General features: G+C 37.3%; 1 protein-coding gene across 3 annotated transcripts in view; it reads right to left on the bottom strand.

Annotated features, from left to right (window-relative positions):
* Positions 1–24744, bottom strand: part of FBXL4 (F-box and leucine rich repeat protein 4) — an 83255-nt gene that overhangs the window by 44611 nt on the left and 13900 nt on the right. Inside the window, exons 2-5 of one of the 3 annotated variants that reach the window (XM_023205885.1) lie at positions 19708–19825; positions 12540–12644; positions 11312–11895; positions 2253–2598 (exon numbers count right to left, since the gene is read on the bottom strand). In XM_023205885.1, the coding sequence (XP_023061653.1) occupies positions 2253–2598; positions 11312–11823 (858 nt within the window). In that variant the 5' untranslated portion in view covers positions 11824–11895; positions 12540–12644; positions 19708–19825. The remainder of the gene's footprint in view (positions 1–2252; positions 2599–11311; positions 11896–12539; positions 12645–19707; positions 19826–24744) is intronic. The other 2 variants (XM_023205886.1, XM_023205887.1) reach the window with 2 other exon arrangements.

Here is a 24744-nt window from a genome sequence, read left to right as displayed (position 1 = left end):
ATCAGGACTAATACCCCTCTATCACTCTTTTCCAGAATTTTCATGAGTATTTTCATATTTTTAGCTTTTCAATTTAAAAAAATTCTGCCAGCATTTTAATTGGGACTTCATTGACTACACTAAGGAAAACTGATATTTTTACTTTATTATATTTTTCTACTCTAGGGCATGTTCTAATTTTTTAGCAAAGTAAATTATCTGTAAAGTCTAAAGTATCTATGACTCCCCTTGACTAATTTGACTGTATACTGGACCACCCTGAAGACCACTGGCTGAAGGGATAAAATGCAAATCTCTTGGTGAAACCCAGACAGCCCTCTGTGATGCAGCAGAATAGACTCCGCACTGCCAAAGACAGGGAGTCCCAATCACTGTCATCTATGTACATGGAGCTGTGCACTGAGGCAGCCCTGAGCCTCCATCCAATTCCACCTCTTACAGTTTTCCCTATCAAAGCCTATGTTTTGGCCACACTGAAATACTGGAGTTCCCAAACAAGTCACACAGTTTCACTTCTCATCTTTGTACCTTCTCTTCCCTTTGCCTAAAGTGTCTTCTGGCCTTCATTCAAATTCTATGGGTCAAGCATTTTATCAGGTCTGGAAAAAATTCAATAAACTGTTTAAGATGTATTTGCTGAAATTAAACTTCTATTTTACAGTTTTTGCAAGTGGGTAAGAATCAAAGCAGCGACTCACTCTACTCCAGATGAACTGCTCCCACTGCTGCCACAACAGACCCTCCTCAGAGCCCTGAGGAGCAACACTGTCAGTATCTCATGCTCCTCTCTCTCCCCAAACCCAGCTTTTCCTTCATCTTTCCTCCTGCCTCCCAGTAAAGGCCAGTCTTGTCCAATCTGTGAAGCTTCCTTTCCATCACATGGGGTCTGGGTGGGATCCTGGTCCCACGGCTTAAAGACCAAATTACCTTGGACACTTAAATTCATCTTTATGTGGCAACTTTAGCTACTTCACAGGATGTGCCATGGCATTTTAACTGTAATATGTTGGAGAGGCATTATAGCTACTATTATTCTAACACATTCAAGAGGCTATCTTATTGTTTCATGAAAGTTAAGCTATTTGTGTCATTTCCATGAAATCTGAAATACCCATCAATTTGGAGGAGGGATATCTCAGTTGGTTAAAATTTGAGTCTATAAAGTTTTCTTAAAAAGAAAACTGATTATACATTTTTAGCCACACAGTAGTTTTCAGTGGGAGACAGAAATTCTTGGCCCTACACTCACCCCTAGGAATATTTCAAAACTGGTGGGGAGAGATTTTGGTGTCACAAGGTCCTGGAATGCTACTAGCACTTGACATCTGGGAGCCTGGGATGCTAAATATACCTCAGAAACACCCCAGTAGGGACACACTGAAAAACAAGACTTCAGACTAGACACATAAAAAAGTATTAATAATTCCAGGCCGGGCGCGGTGGCTCACGCCTGTAATCCCAGCACCCTGGGAGGCCGAGGCAGGCGAATCACGAGGTCAGGAGATCGAGACCATCCTGGCTAACATGGTGAAACCCCGTCTCCACTAAAAATACAAAAATTAGCTGGGCGTGGTTGCGGGTGCCTATAGCCCCAGCTACTTGGGAGACTGAGGCAGGAAAACGGCGTGAACCCAGGAGGCGGAGGTTGCAGTGAGCTGAGATGATGCCACTGTACTCCAGCCTGCGGGACAGAGTGAGACTCCATCTCAAAAAAAAAAAAAGTATTAATAATTCCAAGGTAAAAGCACTACCTGCCTAGACCAAAAATTACAGTTAGGAGAACACAGAATAGAGTTAGTATAGAAAAAAAAAAAAAAATGACACTAAGAGAAACTATGGATTAAACAGAATAAGCATTCATCTCACAATCTTAATATTCTTATTTTTAATAGCAAATCATCTTTAATATAACTAATACAAAGTTAAGCATGTATTGCCCATACTTAAACTGTGTAATATGAATTAAAGTGGATTGTTACTTATTACTGATTTTTGTATTTGGTTATTATTAGCAATATGAAAATATATACTTAATAGTTTATCCAGAAACACTAAAGTCAAACCAAAACAAAAGTAGTGAAATTAGTTAAAACATGATTTTGTCTAGTTTTTCCAAAATCAAAATATACAACACATCAAATTATATATACCTTACCAATGCTCAATGACCAATACTCAGTAAACATTAATATCTAAAGATCAAAAATCTATAGTGTTTTATCCAATACTGCTGCTAAATATTTTTGGCTTACCTCATAAGGTAGTTTATCAAAATATCCATTATTTGGCCCTTCCCTGAGGACAGCACTGCTAAACTTTTTGTTAAGATTGTCCATTCCACAACCATCCTTTTCTTCATAGGCATCATCTTCTATATCATTCATGTCAATAAGTGAAGTCTTGAGAGAAAGCACTGGCTTGTCCTTCACACCATGTAGCACAACTGCATCTAATTCAGTGTAATAATCCAGAAGAGAACTATTTACTTCCAGTCGTATAAGATTTGTGGGAAAATTTATCTGCTTAATACAAGGTTTAAACTGGCGAGCTTGGGAAGCATTCAACTTCGTAGGTCTCTCTGACCAAAGAATCTCCCATCTGCCAAAAAAAGAAACTTCCCTATAATACAGTTTAGAATGAGATCTACTGGTCCCTTAAGGTTATAGCCCCATGCCCAATATGTCACAGTGTGAAACAAAGTCATCAAAATAAATAGAATCCAATATAAGTATTGTTCCCAAGATATAAAAAACTTTAAAAAACCAAATGCCACAGACCTTATTACTTAATTTATTTTTATAAGTCCCCAAACAGTCCTTTTTTTATAGATTTCACATTGGTCAGTTTAAAAACTGGAACATGTAGTTAGAGGTAGCTGAACACCATTCCATTTTACAAGATAAGTAAACCCAAAGTAAAAATAAAACACACGAAGATGAAGCTCTCCTGTGTACACGGCTTAAACCAACTGCAGAAACTAAACTGATCATTTTGCTTCACAAAAGTCTCCTACTTCAGCCTTTCCATTTCTGTCACTAGCCTCATATAAATGCAAAATTTTCATATTCTTTTTCTCTTTATTTTATCAAATCATGAAGTTTCATCAAATTTTTCAAGAAAGTGTTTCTTATATATGTCCTTCTCCTGAATTTTCATTTTTGCCATCTTTAAGTTATCCTTATATCCTTAGTATCTAGCAAATATCTAAACACATAAAAGGGGAATAACATTCTCCTATTCCTCCAAATGAACTCCTGCTTCCCAGCCAGATTAATCATTATTTTCCATGCAATAAACTTATTTCCACCTTTATGTCTTTGCTCGTGTTATCTTCCTCCCCATGAAATGCCCAACCTACTATTATCTGCCTATCTATTCTTCAAGGCCTAACTTATATTCCATCTCCATATAAGTCTTCTTATAGAACTATTTTCCAAAATTAAAGATTCTTCATAATCATAGTATTATCAGGTACTTAATATACTCATATGTCAGTTAACTATTTCTCTAATATTGTTTCTAATAGAGAAGAGAAAATTAGAAACATTTAAAAAATACTTCAATTATCATCCTTCCTCTATTCCTAATTATTTACTGTGGCTAGTAAAATTTTTTAATAAAGATTTTACATCAAAGAATAAGAATATTTTTAAGTCTCTCAATATACACTATCAACTGCTTTCAAAAAAGCTTATGCCAATAGTACATAAGAATGATCACTGAAAGCATTAAAAATAATCTCCAGTTTGATTGTGAGCCATATTTCCTTATGATGTAATTTGTAATTCACTGATTACTAATGACACAATTTTTTTATATACTCATTAATTACATGAGATTTTTTTCCACCAATAAATTGTTCGTTTATTTTCCTGGCCCAATGACCTACTGAGATCTAAGTAAAAACTGATATTGGCAAAGCATAGAGGAAACTGAAAAAAAAAAAAAAAGAATTTGAAATTCAAGGGAGAAATCAGAGCCAAAACTATAGAAGCCATCAACATATAGGTACTCCAACTGTTTTTAGGCCCAAGAAGGGACCAAGAAAAGCATATAGCCACAATCTTGGAAGAATGGAGAGGGAAGTATGGCAATTTCCACCTCCAGGAATAAAAGCAAACTCCAAAGGAATTCTAATAAACATATAATGAAGGGAATCAGGAACCACAGAACAGGGAACTTTAACAGTAGGGACTTTTATTAAAGTGTCTAGAACGTTTAAAATCCCATACTTGTTATTTTTGCTGATTCTCTCCTGAAATGTAGAAATAAAATCCATCAAACATAAATAGCCTGTGAGTACTTGTATTCAGAGGCAACAATAAAGTAACAATGGAGAAATTAGTTACACCCTATAACCAATCTTGCAAGGCAGGGAAAGAGTTCCAAAGAATAGAGCAGGCTGTGTGGCAGGTTTAATGAGGAAAGAGAAGCAGGTGGGTATCTTCTTCCAGTGACAAGGCAGAAAAACAAACCTGGAGTGCCAACCTGAACCTAAGAAGTGTCCCTAGAGATTAGCTTGTAAAATCAAAGGTTCCTAAGAAAGGAATTGATTTGAATAACTCTAATGTAAATATATGCAGTAAAATAGAGCTAGTCATATAGGTGCTGGGGAACAGAAGCATGAAACATCTAAAACAACGCTGGTGAGAAAATTCAAATTTTGGTCTTACTCTTTCGTCACTACTGCAAATTGACACCAGACAATGCTGGAGGAACATCTCCAAGAAACAAGGACCCCTCAAGACCCTGTGAAATAACCACCTATACTGGTTTACAGCACATGTGAACCAAACCAATCTTTTTGTTTAGTTTCAATGGGGAGTTTTATGAGGCCTCAGAAAAACACTGAAAATATAATATAGAAATAACCTCTGCCAAGTTCTTAGCAATACATAAATATGCACACAATACAGGTCTTCATGTATAATTTGAAATGCATTATAATGTAAATCAAATTAAAAAATTATACATATAAGTATAAAGACATTGATTAGAACATAAATATTCCATTTTAATAATGTATCAATCTACAAAACTCCTCTCTAGCTACATTGCAGAACATGCAAAATAGGGTTGAGATGACGCTTTAAACCGACTTCCTTAACATTTCTAGCATGTTTAAACTTTTTAGGATTAATGTTATTTTAGCATCATTCTTGCTTCTGACTTCTATATAGCATGAAGATTATTTAGTTACACATATATCAGAAGCTGCAAAAATTATACTTAAAGTAGAATATCAGGATTGTACCTGTCTTTAGAAAGATTTAAAAATGTCTAAATATTAAAAATTTGCAAGTAAATCATTAGTTTTTATATTTTACTTTTATTTTTCTTGATAACCTAAAAAGCAACGAAAAAGAAGACAAAAATTATTTCTAGGTCTGTGGACACTTGAATTAATATTAACTATGAGACCAATACAAACAGATTTTCTGCTCTCTGCATTAAAGTTTTTGTTTAAAATTCCCCAACAGAGCTAAAATGTATCATTTCAAAGTTAAAAAGAGAAAGGTATCTATCTTACCCAACAAGAGAATATTCTAATTTCTTTTTATTCTGGAAAACTAAAGCCAGAATAATAAAAACTAGTCAGTGACAACAAGAAAACAAACATAGATACATGCACATGTACACAGGGGTACACACACATACACACGCACAAACACACACACATTCTGGAGAAAGCCCGACTCTTTTAATTCTCTAGCCCCAGGGCAGAGTTGATATGATTAAACTCCTTTAAGTCATGGCCTTTGTAATATGTACATTTACATGTTTAGTATTATGCTCATACACTGTATTTATTTACTGGACAAATCTGACAAACTCTAATGTACTCTTTAAGTATTTTAAATCTCGAGTATCATATGTGCAAATTTCAGCCTAGAATGTCTTTGAGACTAGGCTTACAGTCTATATCTGGAGCACTCAATTCTGGGATGGTAACCAGCACAGCCCATTTAATGTTCTTTCTGTTGATTGTACTGGATGACTACTATGTGTCCAGTGCTCAGAAACAATAAACCATTCTCTCTATGACTGTTGACTTGCTGTTATACCACTGAGAAACCTTCTCCCGGGCAACCAGGAAGCAGTGGGTAGATGAGAGGAAGAGAGATGTTTCATTAATGGAAACCAAAGAAAGCAAGTTTTCTAACCTGTATTGAGGCTTGAAGCCAGGCAGATGAGTACAAAAAGGTTCCCTGCAACCAAAATGTATCCTAGCCAGTAAGTATATCTAGTAGCCAGCAAAGAAAGTTATCTTGCCAACCCTGTTCCATTTCACTAGCTGAAAGTAAAGGAATAGTATAGGAAAACAGAAATAAAAGTAAAAAGTATTCTGACAGGTCTATCTATTCACTCCCTGCCTCCCAGACCATTTCTAATTGGAAACTAATAAACTAGCATGTACTTAAAAAAAAAAAAAATTAACTAGCAAAGAGCTCGGTCAATTCTGAGTTAAATGACAAAATCATGTTTCTTGGCCCACAGAGTGGAAAGGACCAGGTCATGACAAATTTGTGAAATCATTACTTAAGCAACTCGATTTGGTAGCAAATTCTATGAAAGCCTCTTTTTTTCTCCCTGCTTTCTTATTTCAATATTATATAGTTGGAGTGCTTTGTACACTGAAAAAAAATTCTACATCATTAAATTTCATTCCTAAATAACTTTATTCCAATTGGTTTCTTTAATCTGACCTCTATTTGTCATCATCTTCTTCCCCTTTCCCTTGTCTCTCTCTTCCAAATGGTAACCCTGAGCTAGCCTACTTTCTGAGTCTTACATATGCATCCATTAAGATATTATTCACAGGACTAGGGCACTCTAAAACCTGCAACCTCCACCTTCTGGTTTCAAGCGATTCTCCTGCCTCAGTCTCCTGAGTAGCTGGAATTACAGGCGCCCACCACCATGCCTGGCTAATTTTTGTATTTTTAGTAGAGATGGGGTTTCACTATGTTGGCCAGGCTGGTCTCGAACTCCTGACCTTGTGATCCACCCACCTCGGCCTCCCAAAGTGCTGGGATTACAGGCGTGAACCACCACGCCCGGCCTTTTTCTTTTCCTCTTAATAAGGTATTAGGCAAGAAATGAAAAGACTTTAAGATCTGGTAGAACTGCCTATAACTTTTCCACTTCATTTACTGAACAAAGAAATGCAACCACATGAAATAGGAAAAGACTGGTTTTAAATTTTAAATGTTCTGGTACTAAAAGTAGTTAATTTCCTGCAAATTCCTGAGCTACTCCAACATACTCTTGTTTGTTAACTTCTAAGGAGGGGATATAAAATTAAAATAATAGGCAGTGCAGCCCAGTGGTTCCCAAACAGTAGTACAAAATGGAGTTTTCCATCACTAAATGTGAGAATGCACATTTAGTATGTACCTATCACACATATATGTTCTTATAAAATTGAAAAAAATCTTTATTCAAGATTCTGATCATGCTAATTTCTTGGTATAAACTGAGTTGCTTAAGTAATCATTTCACAAATTTGTCATGATCTGGTCCTTTCGACTTTGTTGGTGAAGAAACATGATTTTGTCATTTAACTCAGAATTGATCAAGCTCATCACTGGTTAATTTTTTTTTAAAACAGATGCATAAACTTTTATGAAATGATGGTGATGATAGATAAAATTGGTATTTTGTCTTTTCACTATACATTAATTTAGCACAGTAAATAATCCGACAAGTCTATGAGTTCCCTAATGTTTATGATCATTATTATGTTACTCGTTTATTGTGACTGACTCCTCCCACCTGAACTCCATTCACCTGCACACCCCCCATCTCATCAGTTCTATGTGCCACCCTGCAGATGGGCTTGCTTTGCTCCTAAGGGTTTACACCTACAACCTTCTTCACAAAACTACCTTGGGCTTCATCTAGGGAGTGACATGTGCCTGGAAGGTTGACAATCCCCATTCCCACCCTTCCAGCCCATGGTCGAAGTCTGGTTGGTGCAGGAGTAAGAGAGCCCAGCTCTCTAGCAACTTTGCCTCCCAGCAGACTGGGACTTCACACGATATTGCATCCTTGCTTGACTTTTTCCCATCATGCTTTCTCTACTTCCTTACTAGCTTCTCCCACAGTTTTTTCATAATAAATTGCACAGGAATAGTCGCCTCAAGATACTCTTCTTGGAAGCTGGATCCAAAATATCTATAAAATCCCAAAGTCTAGAAACCACTAGTTTAAATCTTAAGAATGTCACTCCCATGTCTGCATTTGCCAATAGCTTATTCTCTGCATTCTTGGACTTTTCTCACTTCTTCAAACACCATGATCTTAGCTCATGATCTCACCTTCAAATGTGCTGTCGTCTCTCCTCCTTTCCTATCCACACTGGAGCTTCACTCAACCCTCAGGTCGCAGGTAAGTCACTTCCCGAGGGAAGCCTTCTCTGAGCCACTAGGTTAGGTTCTCCCCTCTGCCAATACATGTTCTTCATGGTCCTCTTCTAGGCTGGCCTCTAAGCTCAAAAAACAGCCATCTCTGTCTGACTCTCTACTTGGTTCCTAGCAGTGAACTAGCAGAGAGGGTGTCCAATAAATGTTTCTGATTGTATAAAAAAATTCACCCAAATGTTAACAGTTACTGAATTTGGGCAGAAGAATTACAGATATTTTTTCATATATATTTTCCTTTTTTTGTATTTTCTAGCTTCTTTTTAAACAATGAAACAGCTATTGATTTCATAATCAGTAAAATTTTAAAAGGCTTTTTCATATACCTTAATAATATATTGGTCACCTTTTTTTTCTCTTAAAATGTAATGATATTTTCAGTAGACTAAAGCTGAAAATCAGTAAAGAAAATTAGAGATACATGTATAAATAAAGTTTTAACTTTAATCACAATCACACACCAATAACTCTCAGTAACCCAAGAGCATGATTTATATTTAAAATTAGTTATGCAGCTGTTAAGTTTTACACTGGAGAAAACACATTACATGTTCCATTGATCTCATCTCTAAATCTTTTCAGATTCTTGGAAAAAAGTGGATAACTTTGTAAGAAGAATGACAGAGTCCTAATAAAACAATTCTCATGTAAGAAAAGATCCTGCCATGCACGGTGGCTCACGTCTGTTATCCCAGCACTTTGGGAGGCTGAGGCGGGCGGATCACCTGAGGTCAAGAGTTCGAGACCAGCCTGCCCAACATGATGAAACCCCATCTCTACTAAAACTATAAAAATTAGCCAGGCATGGGGGCACGCACCTGTAATCCCAGCTACTCAGGCGGCTGAGGCAGGAGAATCTCGTGAACCCAGGAGGCAGAGGTTGCAGTGAGCCGAGACCATGCCACTATACTCTAGCCTGGGTGACAGAGAGAGAGAGACCCTGTCTCAAAACAAAACCAAACAAAAGATCCTACCCCAGTAATACTTTTTTTTTCTTCTTAGGGAGAAAAAAAAATCTGATTTTAATTAAAGTATGCTGGCTTTCTGAGTTTAAAAAAATGACTAATAACATTATTTGCAATGAATTATTAGGTAGTTCTGGGAAAAAAAAGTAAAGATTATACCAGCAATCTTCAAGTTGAGCTGTACTCTGCATGCTTTCTGGCAGGCCCTGGAAGTGTTCCCTTAGAGATGAGGGGACAGAGACATCAGAGGAGCAGCATGTTACAGAGGTAGCAGCTGACCCCTGCCCACCTCCTCCTGCACTGGCAGCTGGCCATCCTACAGCTGAACAGGCGCCCTGATCTGCTCTCAGGCTAGAATAAGCTCCTGAGAGCTGGGATTTTTATTTATTTTGTTCATTGCTCACTGACACATCTCTAATACCTAGAACAACACCTAGCACATGGTAGACACTAAAATATTTAATGAATGAGTGATTTAATAAAGTGATATAAAGTCCTAGAAACTGCTAAGATTCATAAGTAATAGAAAAAATCGGCAAATAATATGATTAGATAGTTAAAGGAAAAAGAAATATAAATGGCTTTTAAACATATGAAAAGATTTCAACCTCAGAGATAATAAAATAATTTTAACAGTTAACATGAGATAACATTTTTCACCTATTAAATTGCAAAAATATTGAAATTTATGAACATACTCTGTAGGCAAGGCTTTGGCAAAACACCCATGTACATGCCCTGCTAGTGGGAATATAAATAGTACAGACCCTTTGGAGAGGAATTTGGCATTATATATCAAAATTACAACTGTTAAAAATTAAAATTAAATGTAATTAAAAATAAATTGTTAAAATGCAAAAACAAATGTTAAACATTACAAAATTATCAAATTATCCTTGGTTGAGTAACCTTCTTCTGGGAAATTTATCCCACAGATATACCTGCACACATGTGAAGTGACTTATGATAAGGTAATTCCCTGCACTAATGTTTATAACAGCAAAAGACTAGAAACAACTAAGTGCCCATCAATGGGGGACTAGTTAATAAGTTGGGGTTCATACACACTATGCATTACTTGCAACTGCAGGAAGAATGAGGAAGCTCTCTTTGTACTTACATGAAAAGAACCAATATATACTACTATGTGAAACAAACAAGGTACACTACAATGTGATAAATGTGCTTACTTTTATGCATAAAAAATTAAAATTATATTTGTATTTGCTTGTATCTGCACAAAGAAATTCTGGAAAGATACAAAATGAGCTGATAAAAGCGGTTTATTTGAGGGCAGAATGGGTCCTAGGCACATGGAGAACAGGGTACGTGCAACACTGCATTATATTAATATTTTTTTAAATTAGGAGGTTGAATGACAGAAATGAGAGCCAAGGAGCTGCTATGCGCAAAATAGGCTTGTAGGGAGAATGCATGAATTACTTAAAGCAACACTGATTTTTAAATGAATATGCTTGTTGCAAAAACATTCAACTAACATTAAACCAAATCCCCTAAGGACCTCCTCTGAAGTATCACTCACAGGCCTATTGTGAGTTGTTGAAAAGATTTAAAAGTAATAACATGATGCCTGTTTGAAAATATTTTCAAAGTCATATTTCATACTAACATCTCAGAATGGTCCCTATGAGTTCAAATTGTGTTTTTTGGTTTTGGTAAATTTTATGAGATGCAAATAGCATAAGCCATGAATATTGTAGTGTGAGGTGTTACAGATATAAAGCCTGCATGAAATCTTTATATGAGTGATCTCTCTTCCCCATCAGAAAACTAAGGAATATTTTCAAAATCAAATTCATGTAAATCACTAAAAAGAATGCTTGCAATAAAAAAGATATCCAATATTAAAACAACCAAAACCTTTCTACCATATAACTTAGGTCATTAAAAAATTAGTCTTACCTTACTTCAGTTGGTGGATTTGGGGAATAAGGATTTGCAGAACAAGCGAGAATTCTGATGACTGCTCCAGGATGATAGGTTTCTAGAACATGAACAGCTGTAGGATACACCTGTTGTTCAAAAGTAAGTTCCACATAGTCCTGGCTCTGAAAATTAGGTGGCGTCCTCTTGAATGGCAAGGAAGCACTAGGACACTGATCCCACCATGTCCCATAAGTTCGAAACACAGCTGTCTGAGTAAAGTCACCAGAACTTGGGAATACATTTGGTACGCCAGCCAAATTCCACATAGTATAGGACATACTATTCTCACTTCCATAATGGGAACTGAAATCCACTACTTCTTTGGCATACTGGACCACCTCCGCATTGAGAGGTGAAGTCCGGCTGTTTGATTCTATAGTTCTATGGCTGTTCATCATCTCTCCTCTTGTAGCTGTCCTGGCTCGGCGCCGAAGGCATATATAATAAAACATAGTCAGAACTGTTAACATGGGAAAGACCGGTGACATCTAGATGTGAATTATGAAGCTTCAAAAGGTCAGGTGTCCTCAGTAAGACGCATGAACTCTTTGAAGGATGTTCTAAAAAAATGAATGGCTTGGTGAAGTAAAATAATTTAAATAAGCCGAAAAATGCATGGATAAGGTAACAAACAGGCTCTACCCTCAATGTAATTTCCCAGAATGAAACTAAAAAAACAAGTTTTAAAATACAAATGTGAAGTCTGGTATAAATAAATGTTCTAATGTATTTTTAAGAAACGTAAATATTGTTATGTATACAATATGGGAAGCAAAACTGTATTATAAGGCAATGGAAGATATACAATCCAAAAAGCCGTATTTTATACAAAATTATAGCCATCACTCAAGAAATACAAAGTCTTTGAATCTGAAATTAAAATTATTTAAATTATATAGTGAACCACTAAAATACTTCTGTAAATTCAAAAGAATCTTAGGCATTGCTGTAATCTTACATGTTAACAAATAATTCCCTACTGTTAATTATTACTCTCTTCCAAACATACTGAATTCAGATTTCACATTATGGGAATATAGTTTTTTTGGTGCTGACAGTTAATCCAGATGAACTAAATTAACTGCCGTACACATCACAGATCACCAGACAGTGTTTAATTTATAACTCTTAGCATTATTTGTTAGGGCAGTCCACGGCTGGCTGGCATCTGGTTTGTTGCCAGCTACTCTTAGAAATCACTCACCCCGGATAGAACGGCCACAGGATACACATGGGAAATGCAAAAGTTGGCATTCATCCATGTACCCTGAAATTTGCATACAAATGCCGACATGTGACATTCTTTTACCTGTAAGACAAGAGTTTTGGAAACTATTTTTATGTCCAAGTCTCAAAGTCAAAATATCCAAAAATATGATTATAAGTAAACAGCCAGTTATTCAACCTTTCAAATCTAACAGGCCACATGTTTCTATTTTGTACACAATTTTAAATAACGTAAATAATGTGTTTTTTAAATGTTATGCTAGAATATAATAAAGATTTAATAATGAACACTATCTATAGAGAGGTTGCAAACTCACAGCTTTTGTTTCAAACTATGTTTGCATACATATTTTACTGAGGCCAAACAGTGTTTTTTAAAATTTTGATCTAGTTTGTAACCTTTAACAATCAACAAGACCCCAAGAGGCATGAGCTCTCAGTGGCCACTCTTGTTCCCAGCCAGCTCCACTCATTTACAACATGGGCTGGGGCCCATCCTCATTGAGTAGGTAGACTTCTGTTGACAAAAACAAGGAACTATAAAACAAACTTATTTTTGTACCTGTAAAGTCTTGAGTTTAACTTCTAAGAAAGGAGATGTACCAACTTTTCTTTCTTTTTTTTTTTTTTTTTTGAGTCAGAGTCTTGCTCTTGTCGCCCAGGCTAGAGTGCTGTGGCACGATCTCGGCTCACTGCAACCTCTGCCTCCTGGTTTCAAGCGATTTTCATGACTCAGCCTCCCAAGTAGCTGGGACAACAGGCATACGACACCACGTCCAGCTAATTTTTTGTGTTTTTAGTAAACACGGGGTTTCAACACGTTGGCAAGGCTGATCTGAACTCCTGACCTCATGTGATCCGCCTGCCTTGGCCTCCCAAAGTGCTGGGATTACAGGCATGAGCCACCATGCCCGGTCCCAACTTTTCTTTAATAGAGTGATGTACTAGTCTTCCAAAACTTTAGCACTAAGATTATAAAACATTATTTGCACTAAATATCCCTTCCACTCAAAAACCTCCAATGCCTTTTTCTTACCTACAAGATATAATCTAAATTCTTTGGTTTGGTATTTTATAGCTCTCTTCAAGCTGGACCAACCTCTTCTTGTCTAATCCAGCAAACCCAATCAAGTTCTAACCACACTTTGTATTTTACGTTAAGTCTCGCTTCCTCTATCATTTCTTTTCTAACCACTTTTTTCCACATCAGTAGCCTTACTTTCTGACACCTACTGGCACTGCATTTCTATAAGACATATATACCTTAGTTCCACTAGGGTTTATATTAGAGGTAAGTCTCTTGAAGGAGGGAATCTAGCCAAAGATCTTTATTTCTCAAAGTACACAGTACTAAATAGGCACAAAATATTTGACATGTTGATAGAAAGGTGATAAGCAAACTAAAAAATTGTAAAAATCCAAAATAATTTTAAAATTGTATAACAGCATCCCTTTGCATCTCATTCCCAGACAGATCCAAACACACTGAAATGCTTAAAAATATAAGCACTGAAATGCTACTTAAAGAACTGAACCTGAAACAAGTGCAGAGAATCCACAGTTGTAAGAAACTAAGAAGAAAGTCAGCTAGGCATGGTGGCTCACACCTGTAATCCCAGCAGTTTGAGAGGCCAAGGCAGGTGGATCACCTGAGGTCGGGAGTTTGAGACCAGCCTGACGAAAATGGAGAAACCCCATCTCTACTGAAAATACAAAATTAGCTGGGCATGGTGGCACATGCCTGTAATTCCAGCTACTCAGGAGGGTACGGCAGGAGAATTGCTTGAACCCGGGTGGTGGAGGTTGCAGTGAGCCAAGATCGCGCCATTGCACTCCAGCCTGGACAAGAACAGCAAAACTCTGTCTCAAAAAAAAAAAAAAAGTCAATAAGCAGAAAAAAGAAAGTCAATGAGCAGAGGTCAGGGGCTGAAGCTAATATGACTCATGGAACCAGTTATAGGCCATAATGATTACAAGGGGTCTCCCTAACACCCAATGAGAGACATTATTTCAAGACACTGGTCACAGTTGGAAGGACCTTCATAAAGCCAAAACTCTGAAAGGATCACCCTATCCATGAAACCGGGACTATAAAAACTTAGCTCACTGGCGAGGAAGCCCAAGTAGGCATGACATCAACTAAGGCAATGGGGGGGGGAAGTCACCAGAGGAAATCAGAACCATATTAGGCATGAACCACACACAGAGTGTGGGACTAAATTCACACAACGTTCCTGGTTTAGAATCCCACCCTATCCTCATGCCAAAAACTGAAAAAAGAAAAGTAGTCCTGAACTGGTGAAACTTTAGGATCTGGTAAGGGCAAATGTGAAAACTCTTTGCAGGAATGCTTCCAAAGCACAGAACAGACTAAACCTTTACTAATGATGCATCACAGTAATAAGTTACAGACCAGAATAGAAAATGAACCACGATGAGAGATAGTCAGTGGACTCACCAAATAGAGGGATTTACAGCACAAGAACAAGAAATAATGGAATAACCAGAATAAGACTTTTTCCAAAGAAGGGCAACAAAGCATATATTAAAATAAATAGGCTGGGCATGATAGCTCATGCCTGTAATCCCAACACTTTGGTAGGCCGAGGTGGGAGAATCACTTGAGCCCAGTGGGGCAGAGGTTGCAGTGAGCCAGGATTGCACCACTGCACTCCAGCCTGGGTGACAAAGCCAGACCCTGTCTCAAACAAACAAACAAACAAACAAATAAATAAGGTGTTTCTGTAGCATACACTTATTGGATGTATTCATGAGTCAATGAACCAGATTCACCTCAGGACATATTATACCAAATACTGAAGTATGTCATGTTATAATTGGGGGAAAAAATAACTACCTGTTATATTACTTCTTTATTCAAACATTTCACCTACCACGAGTATAAATCTGTCAAATTAAAAAAATATATATTTAAGGCTGAGGCTGGAGGATCACTTGAGCCCAGAAGTTCAGGGCTGTAGTGAGTCATGATCGTGTCACTGCACTTCAGCCTGGGCCACAGAGCAAGACCCTGTCTCAAAAACAAACAGACAACTTTTTGCAACTCAAGTCTCAATCCTTAACACAAAAATTTGAAATGGCACAAACCTTTCTTTTACCATATACACTTTATTTCAAAATAGGGCTGCAGATAAATTAAGAATCATTTTTCAAAGAAGTTACTTGAGTTTCCTCTTTTCAAAAAGAAAAAGAATTAACAAATAAGTTAAAATGCAAAAATAAAATTTAGGAAATAAAGAACAACGTATAACACATATTTAAATCAATTGACAAATCAGCTAATTTGGAAGACTATGGATGTGTTATTCCTGGAAACTATCAAAGGAAGGACAGAAAATCATCTGCCACAGTGGATGAATAAGTTGACTGCTTAATCTTTGGACATCATGTCTCACTCCATGGTCTATAAATTGATTCAACTAAGCTCTTCCCACTTTCTTTATAAAACTGTGTTTATCAAAAAGTAAAACAGTTTTTTAAAACCAAAGAAATATCTGCAAAATAAGATATCATTCATGTGAATTTTCACAGGCATTTTTGGCAAAAAGATTTTAGACAAATTGTGAAAGTCATATTCTGTTTGACATACCAAGCCACAAACTTTGAAACTGTTTCCCAGCTTTTACCATTGTAGATTATAAGATAATATCAAAAGCAGCAAGACTGTCATATGGGCAATATTATGTTTAAGCTGTGTTAAAGTTAAGCAAAATTTTGCATTGAGGCAACATATGTAAAAGTGAGTTATAAACTGTAAATATATGTGTTATATGTTCAAACTTCTTCAATATAGAAATGTAAAATGGATGCTTTAGTTTTTTCCAACTATGGATAAAAATAATATTTAATGCTAATTTTTTCAGGAAATAAAGTTAAAAATGGCAAAAGAAATTTTTAAAGGAAAGAAATGCAGTGTATGATACACTGAAAAAGCAAATATATTTATTCTTTTTCCAGCAGTGCTATTCGGAAAATGTTATAGAAGTTAAAACCTGTTTTTGAAAATAAGCAAGGCATAGAAATAAAAAAGACAAATGTATAAACCCATTGCTAATGTCCTTCATTGATTCTAAACTCCTTTCGAATCTACTAAGATGACACATAAAAGTGTTTTAGGGGTGGGGAAGAACATATGGAGAAAAAAGGATAGCTCTCTCTACTTTTCCCTGGGAAATGAAGCTGAAAAAGGGAATGAAGCCATTGTCTCAGGACTCATGTGGGGAGCAACGACCAATGCAGAAGTCCATATTGTCCAGGCGCTGTCTGGACTTCTGCCAAGGCATGGAGGCAATTTGTGGTAACCAATGAATATCCCAGTGGGCAATGAACCAAGTGTAAAAGATACAATAACTCTATTTTATGAGGAGAATGGGATTCAAAGATAAAATTATTTTTCCCACCTGGTGCAAATAAATAAATATTAGTCAGGAACACTTTAATTTGTCCAAAAGAGTGATTACAAAATGGACCTTCTGGGAGACATTTTCTTTTCTTGTTCATTCAAAAAGCTATTTTAATTTTAAAGACTCACAACATATAAAAATATTATTTTCCATTTAGAATAAGTCAGAATTAGGATGATCTTCATTTCATTTGTTGCTTAATCCAATCACTGATACACAATGACTGTAAGTGAGAAATTCTCTACACTGAACATTTATACTAGCATAATCAAGGAATACCAAAACAACAGCCATTTTAACTTCTATCATGAGACTTTCATACTCCTTGGGAAACAACTTGCTTTTATACGACATGATTTTTTTATAATACAACTTAGGTTTCAACCACATCTTCCATATTATAAAATGCTTAACAAAGTTAAATAACACAATTACAGAGAAAGCAGTAACAGTGGAAAAGAGAAATTAAGAGGTATAGACAAGGGAGAACATATGTTTACTACTGAGATTTGAAGTGAGATGGGGAATCGATGAGGCGGAGAGAAGCAGGATGGCAGGAGCTGCCGAGAAGTCGGCTTGTACTTCGAAGGGAAAAGGAGGAAGGAAAAGGACTGTTAATAAAATAACAAAGGGAGCGATCAGAATGAACTAGAGCCAGAATAGTGTAAAGGCTGGGTTCACAGCAAGATGAAAGAACCTGAAAACAACTTTAAAACTCAAAAGAGGATTCTCAACTTATACTAAAGTGAAAAAACATGGAAAAAGACAAAAAGGACAGGCAATAAGGCACAGGCATACATAGAAGGCAAATTGTAACAATATTTACTTGCAAAAGAGCCCAGAGAGACATGTCAATGAAGTCATAGGAAAAAAAAAAAGAGTAAGTTTAGACAGCTTTGCTACATAGTACCAAAATGTAATTAGAATGCTTGATGTAGTAATGACTCAAGAAAAAAGACCGAGCCTTAAATCCTTATTATTTCTGAATCCTGCTGAAACCGATCAAGACACACTATTTTGAGGAAGGACTTTTCTGCTTGAATCTAGAAATCAAAACATAGGGGAATGAAAGAAAGCATTAATGGAAAAAAGAGGCGAATGATACGTGAATTTGATGCAGCATCTGAAATTCCTATCAGTTCTCTTTCCTGGCCGGCCCCCTCTAGCTTTTACACCAACTTGTGCTCTTATGCCCCCTCTTGCCTCTGGTAACTTCTCAGTCTCCTCCCAGGTTTTATTCTTCCTAATTCTTCTCATATACACAGAGGTACCATTAGAGGAAGGCTGTCTTTTTGATAACATGATATACAAGAACATTCAATCTAACTTTGAGCCTGCCTTCCCCTTCCCTTTCATGTCCACACCCACCACCCTTGCTGTAGACCCATCAAAACCTCCATCATGCCCTCAGCAGCACTCCTGCTGTCATGCCTCAGCATCCTGAAATCTTCAACTGAGGATGGATGGCTCTGGAATGCCCACTCTCTTCCACTGCTTGGCACTCTCTTACTCAACCTTCAAGGTCAGGTTCATACTTTATCTACCATGCACCTTTCCTCTGCTCTTCTATGTTTGTATCATTTGCTATTCCTTACATGCTGAAATAATTCTCTACCTGAATAGACTATGAATCCCTCAAGTTTGGAGAACATGCCTTAATTTATAACTATACCCTTAAGGCCTAGCACATGCCAATATATGCTCAATAAACGTGTTGTTTTACGGAGATTGGAAGAGTAGATGGCATAAGAGAATTAAAATAAATAAGTTTAAAATAAACACAGAAATGAAACCAGCGATTCTTCATGATAAGGCACATGTAAACCAAAAAATGATGCAAGAAATGTTCCATATCTTGATACAGAGAAAAAGAGAGAGGAAATGGGTAATAAAAACTGAAACGCAACAGGTAAGAATCAAATGTATGAACTTCTTTGAAGCCATCCAAGAAGGAATAGTACATATATTGAAATTTTACTGTTCAAAGAGAATGAAAAAAGTGGCAACTTCTGTTAGTACAAAAGCAGCTTCTGAATACATAAGAGTCTTGACTCTGGTCACAAAGAAACTCTGATTGAAATTTAAAAAAGATTCATGAAAGAGATGATTAGAGAGGTAAAAGAAAGCTATTTCCTCAAATACAATGATGTTTTTGCACTCCAAATCTATGTTAAAATGGTACGTTGATTATGGAGAACTGGAAAAACTATGGCTGAAACAGAATTTCTTAAAGAGATAACCTATGAGTTAAGACAAAAGAGATGGAGAATCGCTTGAACCCAGGAGGCAGAAGTTGCAGTGAGCAAAGATCGCACAACTGCACTCCAGCCTGGGTGACAGAGCGAGACTCCATCTCAAAAAAAAAAAAAGAGAGAGAGAGAGAGAGAAGAGACAGGCTGTAATATAAGAGCAAAGGTAACAAGACAGCTTAATATTGTTCTGGTATTAGATGGATGTAAAGGAGCAAAGGCCAAGCATTGGAAAAACTCCTCTTTTTCTTCATCATAATTATTGATATTCTAATTGTACTAGATCTTAAAAAACTAACACTGAAAAAATGTAATAGTGTCAGCATGGAAATTACTCAGGATGGTATCTTAAGGCTTTATGTGCCTCTCTCTTCCTCTAAATAAATTCTTCCCCAGTTAAAACATTTTTATTATGACTGTATTTTTTAAATCAATAAGGCCCCAATGTAGAAAAAATAGGTGGAGTTCTTACCTGAAACATATGGATCAAGAGGAAGACTGGAGACTCCTATCCAGCTTCAAAGCTTCTTGAAAATCCAAGCAAATGAAGCAAATGGAGAAGGCAAGGGAACCAGGCCAGGAAGAAAAATCTAAAAGAAGAGCAAAAATCTTAAAAACCAGAGGTAAATAGTACCACTCTCTTCAAGGAATCAAGGTAGATCTCAAAAATCAAGGAAATGATGCAAAAAGTCTGGAACACAGTAGACTCTGCAAAATCCTCTGCTGAGTTAATGAATAAATGGCAGGAACTAAGCAAGAGGTAACCAAGAAGTCAAGTAGGAACGAATCTATTGGAAAACAAGAGATAAGATTCAGAACAAATTTAAACTACGAATTGATAAAGGTTAGTTCTGCAGAATGTGTTCTTTCTTTCCTAGAGTTTCTTTAACAAGCATATCTAAACTTCTGAAATATTTCATAATCGATCTTTAGTAGCAAGAAAAGCAGAAAAAGGAATTGAAGAAATCTTTTTTTTTTTTTTTTTAAGTAAAGCTATAGGATGAGTGGAATTTTTTGTTGTTGTTGTTGTTGTTGTTTCTGATATAATGGATCTGGAAACCCTCTTCCTGCCCAAGATGCTATCTCAGAGTGACAAGAAAGGATATGTTTCTAATTACACAGGTACGATGATACAACATAACTTAGAAATACATTCCACTGTTATATTACCTATATATTACCTTTTTCTTCAGGGTTTAATGATGGGTAAAAATAAGCCATCTGAATGAGAAGAACTGTGAATCTGGAATAACCCTAAATCTTTAGCAGATACACAATGCATATTTAACTGAAATATTAAAAACTGGAGATATCTGGTTGAGGATAAATTTAAGGAACTTACTGAAGAAAGAAAAAATGATATTTTGTTTATTAAAGTTATACTAATTATGTGAATTTACTTTAGCCAAATATTAGCCATATATTTTTGTACATTAACATAGAGAACATTTTACCTAGAAAAAAATTTAGTGGATTTACACCCTGCCTAACAAAAATCCAAGGACAATACGTCTGTCATAGCTTGCCATTATAGTTAAAATAGCAACTAACTAAAATGGTTAATACTGTTAAATTAACTTTAGTATAAAATGTACCCCCACTTTAAGCATAGAATTTGATGAGTTTTGACAATGACAGAAACCAACATAACCACCACCAAAACCAAGAGACAGAATATTACCCCAGCCTAAAAGGTTCCCTGGTCAATCACCTATACACAACCTGCACCAGGCAAAAACTGATCTGCTTTCTGTCGCTACAAACCAGATTGTCCTTTATTCCAGAATTATATGAAAGTGAAATAATATAGTATATATAGTTGCCCCTTAAACAACACAGGTTTGAACTGTGTGGGTCCACTTATATGTGCCTTTTCTTCTGTCTCTGCGACCTCTGAGACAGCAAGACTGACCCATCCTCTTCCTCCCTCTCAGCCTATTTAACAACAATGAGGATGAAGACCTTTATGATGACCCATTTCCACTTAATGAAGAGTAAATATATTTTCTCTTTCTTATGATTTTCTTCATATTTTCTTTCTCTAGCCTATTTCATTGTAGGAGTACAGTATACAATACATATAACATATAAAACATGTATTAACCAACTGTATATGTTATCAGTAAGGCTTCCAGTCAACCATAGGCTATTCAGTGGTATTTAAGCTTATGGGGAGTAAAAATATTATAGCTAGATCAACTGCATGCGGGATCGGCACCCCTAACCTTCATGTTGTTTGAGGATCAACTGTATTATTTTATATCTAGCTTATTTTATTCAGCCTATCTTCCAGACGTACCCATGATGCTATGTGTATGAGTAATTCAGTTCCTTTTTATTCTGAATCAAATCCTATCATACAGTTGACCCTTGAACAATGTATGGGATTGAGGCACTGACCCCCTGTGCAGTAAAAAATCTCAATATAGGCTGGCATAGAGGCTCATGCCTGTAATCCCAGCACTCTGGGAAGCTGAGGCAGGTGGATCACCAGAGGTCAGGAGTTTGAGACCGGCCTGGCCAATATGGAAAAACACTGTCTCTACTAAAAATAAATTTTAAAAAATCTGAGTATAACTTTCGACTCACCCAAAACTTTACTAATAGCCTACTATCGACCAGAAAGCTTACCAATAACATAAACAGTTGATTAACATATTGTGTAAGTTTTATAATGTATTCTAACCATAAAGTAAGCTAGAGAAAAGGAAGTATTGTTAAGAAAACCATAAGAGAAAATATATTGACTACTCATTAAGTGAAAGTGAATTACCACAAAGGTCTTCAGTCTGATCTTCATGTTGAGTAGGCTGAGTAGGCTGAGGAGGGAGGAGGAAGAGGAGGGGTAGACCTTGCTATTCAGACTACAGAGGTGAAAGTGACGGAGGAGATATAAAAAGAGGCAGGAGAGGCAGGCACATTTGGTACAACTTTATGGAAATATACTATAATTTCTGCCTGATTTTTGCTTTTTCATTTCTCCAAAAATATCTCTATACAGTATCAATCCTTCTACCATTTGCTTTAGTTGCAGTGTCCATGTCATAGAAGGGTCCATGTTGTAAAAGAAGTCAAAACCATCCAGAATAATTGGAACTTTCTGCCAGATTGTCTAATGTCAATTTGTTTTCTGGCACTGCTTCTTTTATGTCTTCTTCCTCGTCATCTGGCACTAATTCAGAAACACTCATCTCCACCAAGTCGTTTTCTGTTAACTCCTCTGGTGTGGAGTCTGTTAGCTCTTGAATTTCTCTAAGATCCATATTTTGAAACCCTTCATCCTCCTCCCCCTGCACTTTTTTTTTTTTTTTTGCCATATCTACGATCTCTTTCATGATTTCCTTGATTGGTTCTGTCATATATCCTGTGAAGTCATGTACACTATTGGTGCAGTTTTCTTTAATTTTCTTATTGTTTGAGTCTTGATGGCCTTCACAGTTTTTTCTGTAACAATGGCATATTCATGGTGCAATCCTTCCAAACATACAGGTTCTCTCTGTTGAGGTTCTCATCCACAGAGTTGACAGTTCTTTCCACAGAGTACCATGTATAATAAGCCTTAAAGCTCCTTACGACCCCCTGATCTGGAGGCTGAATTAGGGACACTGCATTTGGGGACAAGTGGAATACTTTGACATCTTCAGTGTTAAACTCGTGGAGTTCTGGGTGGCCAGGGACCTTGTCTGATACCAAAAGAACTTTAAAAGGTAGTCCCTTATAGCAAGGTATTAATACCTTCTGAATTCAGGGAGAAAGCACTGATGAAATCAATCAAGAAAAAGAATTCTCACTGTCCAGGCCTTCTTGTTACATAACCAAAAGACTGATAAGTGGCATTTACCTTTTCCGTTTAAGGCTGGGGGGTTAGTAGCTTTACAAATAAGGGGAATCTTGATCATAAACGCAGATGCATTTGCACAAAACACCAGAGTTACTCTGTCCCTTCCTGCCTTAAATCTTGCTGCTTGCTTTCCTTCTTAAACAAATGTATTTTGTGGCTTTTTTTCCCCTCAGAATAGAGCACTTTGTCTGCATTTAAAACCTGACTGAGGCTGGGCGCAGTGGCTCATGCACTTTGGGAGGCCAAGGCAGAAGGATCACTTGAGACCAGGAGTTCAAGACCAGCCTAACCAACACAGGGAGACCCTGCCTCTACAAAAATAAAAAATAAAAAAATTGCCAAGTGGGGTGGTGTGCACCTGTAATCCTAGCTACCTGGGAGGACTGCTTCCACCTCAGGAGGCTGGGGCTACAGTAAGCTGTGATCATGCCATTGCACTCGAGCCTCGGTGACAGAGCAAGATCCTGTCTCAAAAAAAAAAAAAAGACAAGACAAGACGGAAGGAAGACAAGTCAAGAAGGATGGATGGGATTGGGCACCAAGATGGCCAAATAGGAATAGCTCCAGCCTCCAGCTCCCAGTGTGAGTGACAGAGAAAGATGGGTGATTTCTGCATTTCCAGCTGAGGTACCGGGTTCATCTCACTGGAGCATGTCAGACAGTCGGTGCAAGACAGTGGGTGCAGCCCAACGAGTGAGAGCAAAAGCAGAGCGAGGCATCCCCTCACCTGGGAAGCGCAAGGGGAAGGGAATTCCCTTTTCTAGCCAAGGGAAACCATGACACACAACACCTGGAAAATCAGGTCACTCCCATCCTAATACTGTGCTTTACCAAGTTCTTAGCAAACGGCACACCAGGAGATTATATCCCACACCTGGCTCAGAGGGTCCCACCCACATTGCTAGCACAGCAGTCTGAGATCTAACTGCAAGGCCACAGCAAGGCTGGGGGAGGGGTGCCCACCATTGCTGAGGCTTAAGTAGGTAAACAAAGCTGCCGGGAAGCTCGAACTGGGTGGAGCCCACCGCAGCTCAAGGAGGCCTGCCTGCCTCTGTAGACTCCATCTCTGGGGACAGGGCATAGCTAAACAAAAAGCAGCAGAAACCTCTGCAGATGTAAATGTCCCTGTCTGACAGCTTTGAAAAGAGTAGTGATTCTTCCAAAACGGAGGCTGAGATCTCAGAACTGACAGACTTGCCTGCTCAAGTGGGTCCCTGATCCCCGAGTAGCTAACTGGGAGACATCCCCCACTAGGGGCAGACTGACACCTCACACCTCACACGGACGGGTACACCTCTGAGACGAAGCTTCCAGAGGAAAAATCAGACAGCAACACTTGTTGTTCAGCAATATTCTCTCTTCTGCAGCCTCCGCTGCTGATACCCAGGCAAACAGGGTCTGGAGTGGACCTCAAGCAAACTCCAACAGACCTACAGCTGAGGGTCCTGATTGTTAGAAGGAAAACTAACAAAAGAAAGAACATCCACACCAAAACCCCATCTGTATGTCACCATCATCAAAGACCAAAGGTAGTTAAAACCACAAAGATGGAGAAAAAGCAGTGCAGAAAAGCTGAAAACTCAAAAAATCAGAGTGCCTCTCCCCCTCCAAAGAAACATAGCTCCTCGCCAGCAAAGAAACAAAGCTGGACAGAGAATGACTTTGACA

This window comes from Piliocolobus tephrosceles, chromosome 5 (assembly GCF_002776525.5).
Source record: "Piliocolobus tephrosceles isolate RC106 chromosome 5, ASM277652v3, whole genome shotgun sequence".
NCBI classification, from domain to species: Eukaryota; Metazoa; Chordata; class Mammalia; order Primates; family Cercopithecidae; genus Piliocolobus; species Piliocolobus tephrosceles.
The sequence above is the reverse complement of the archived record's forward strand: the minus strand, read 5'-3'. Positions and strand labels throughout refer to the sequence as shown.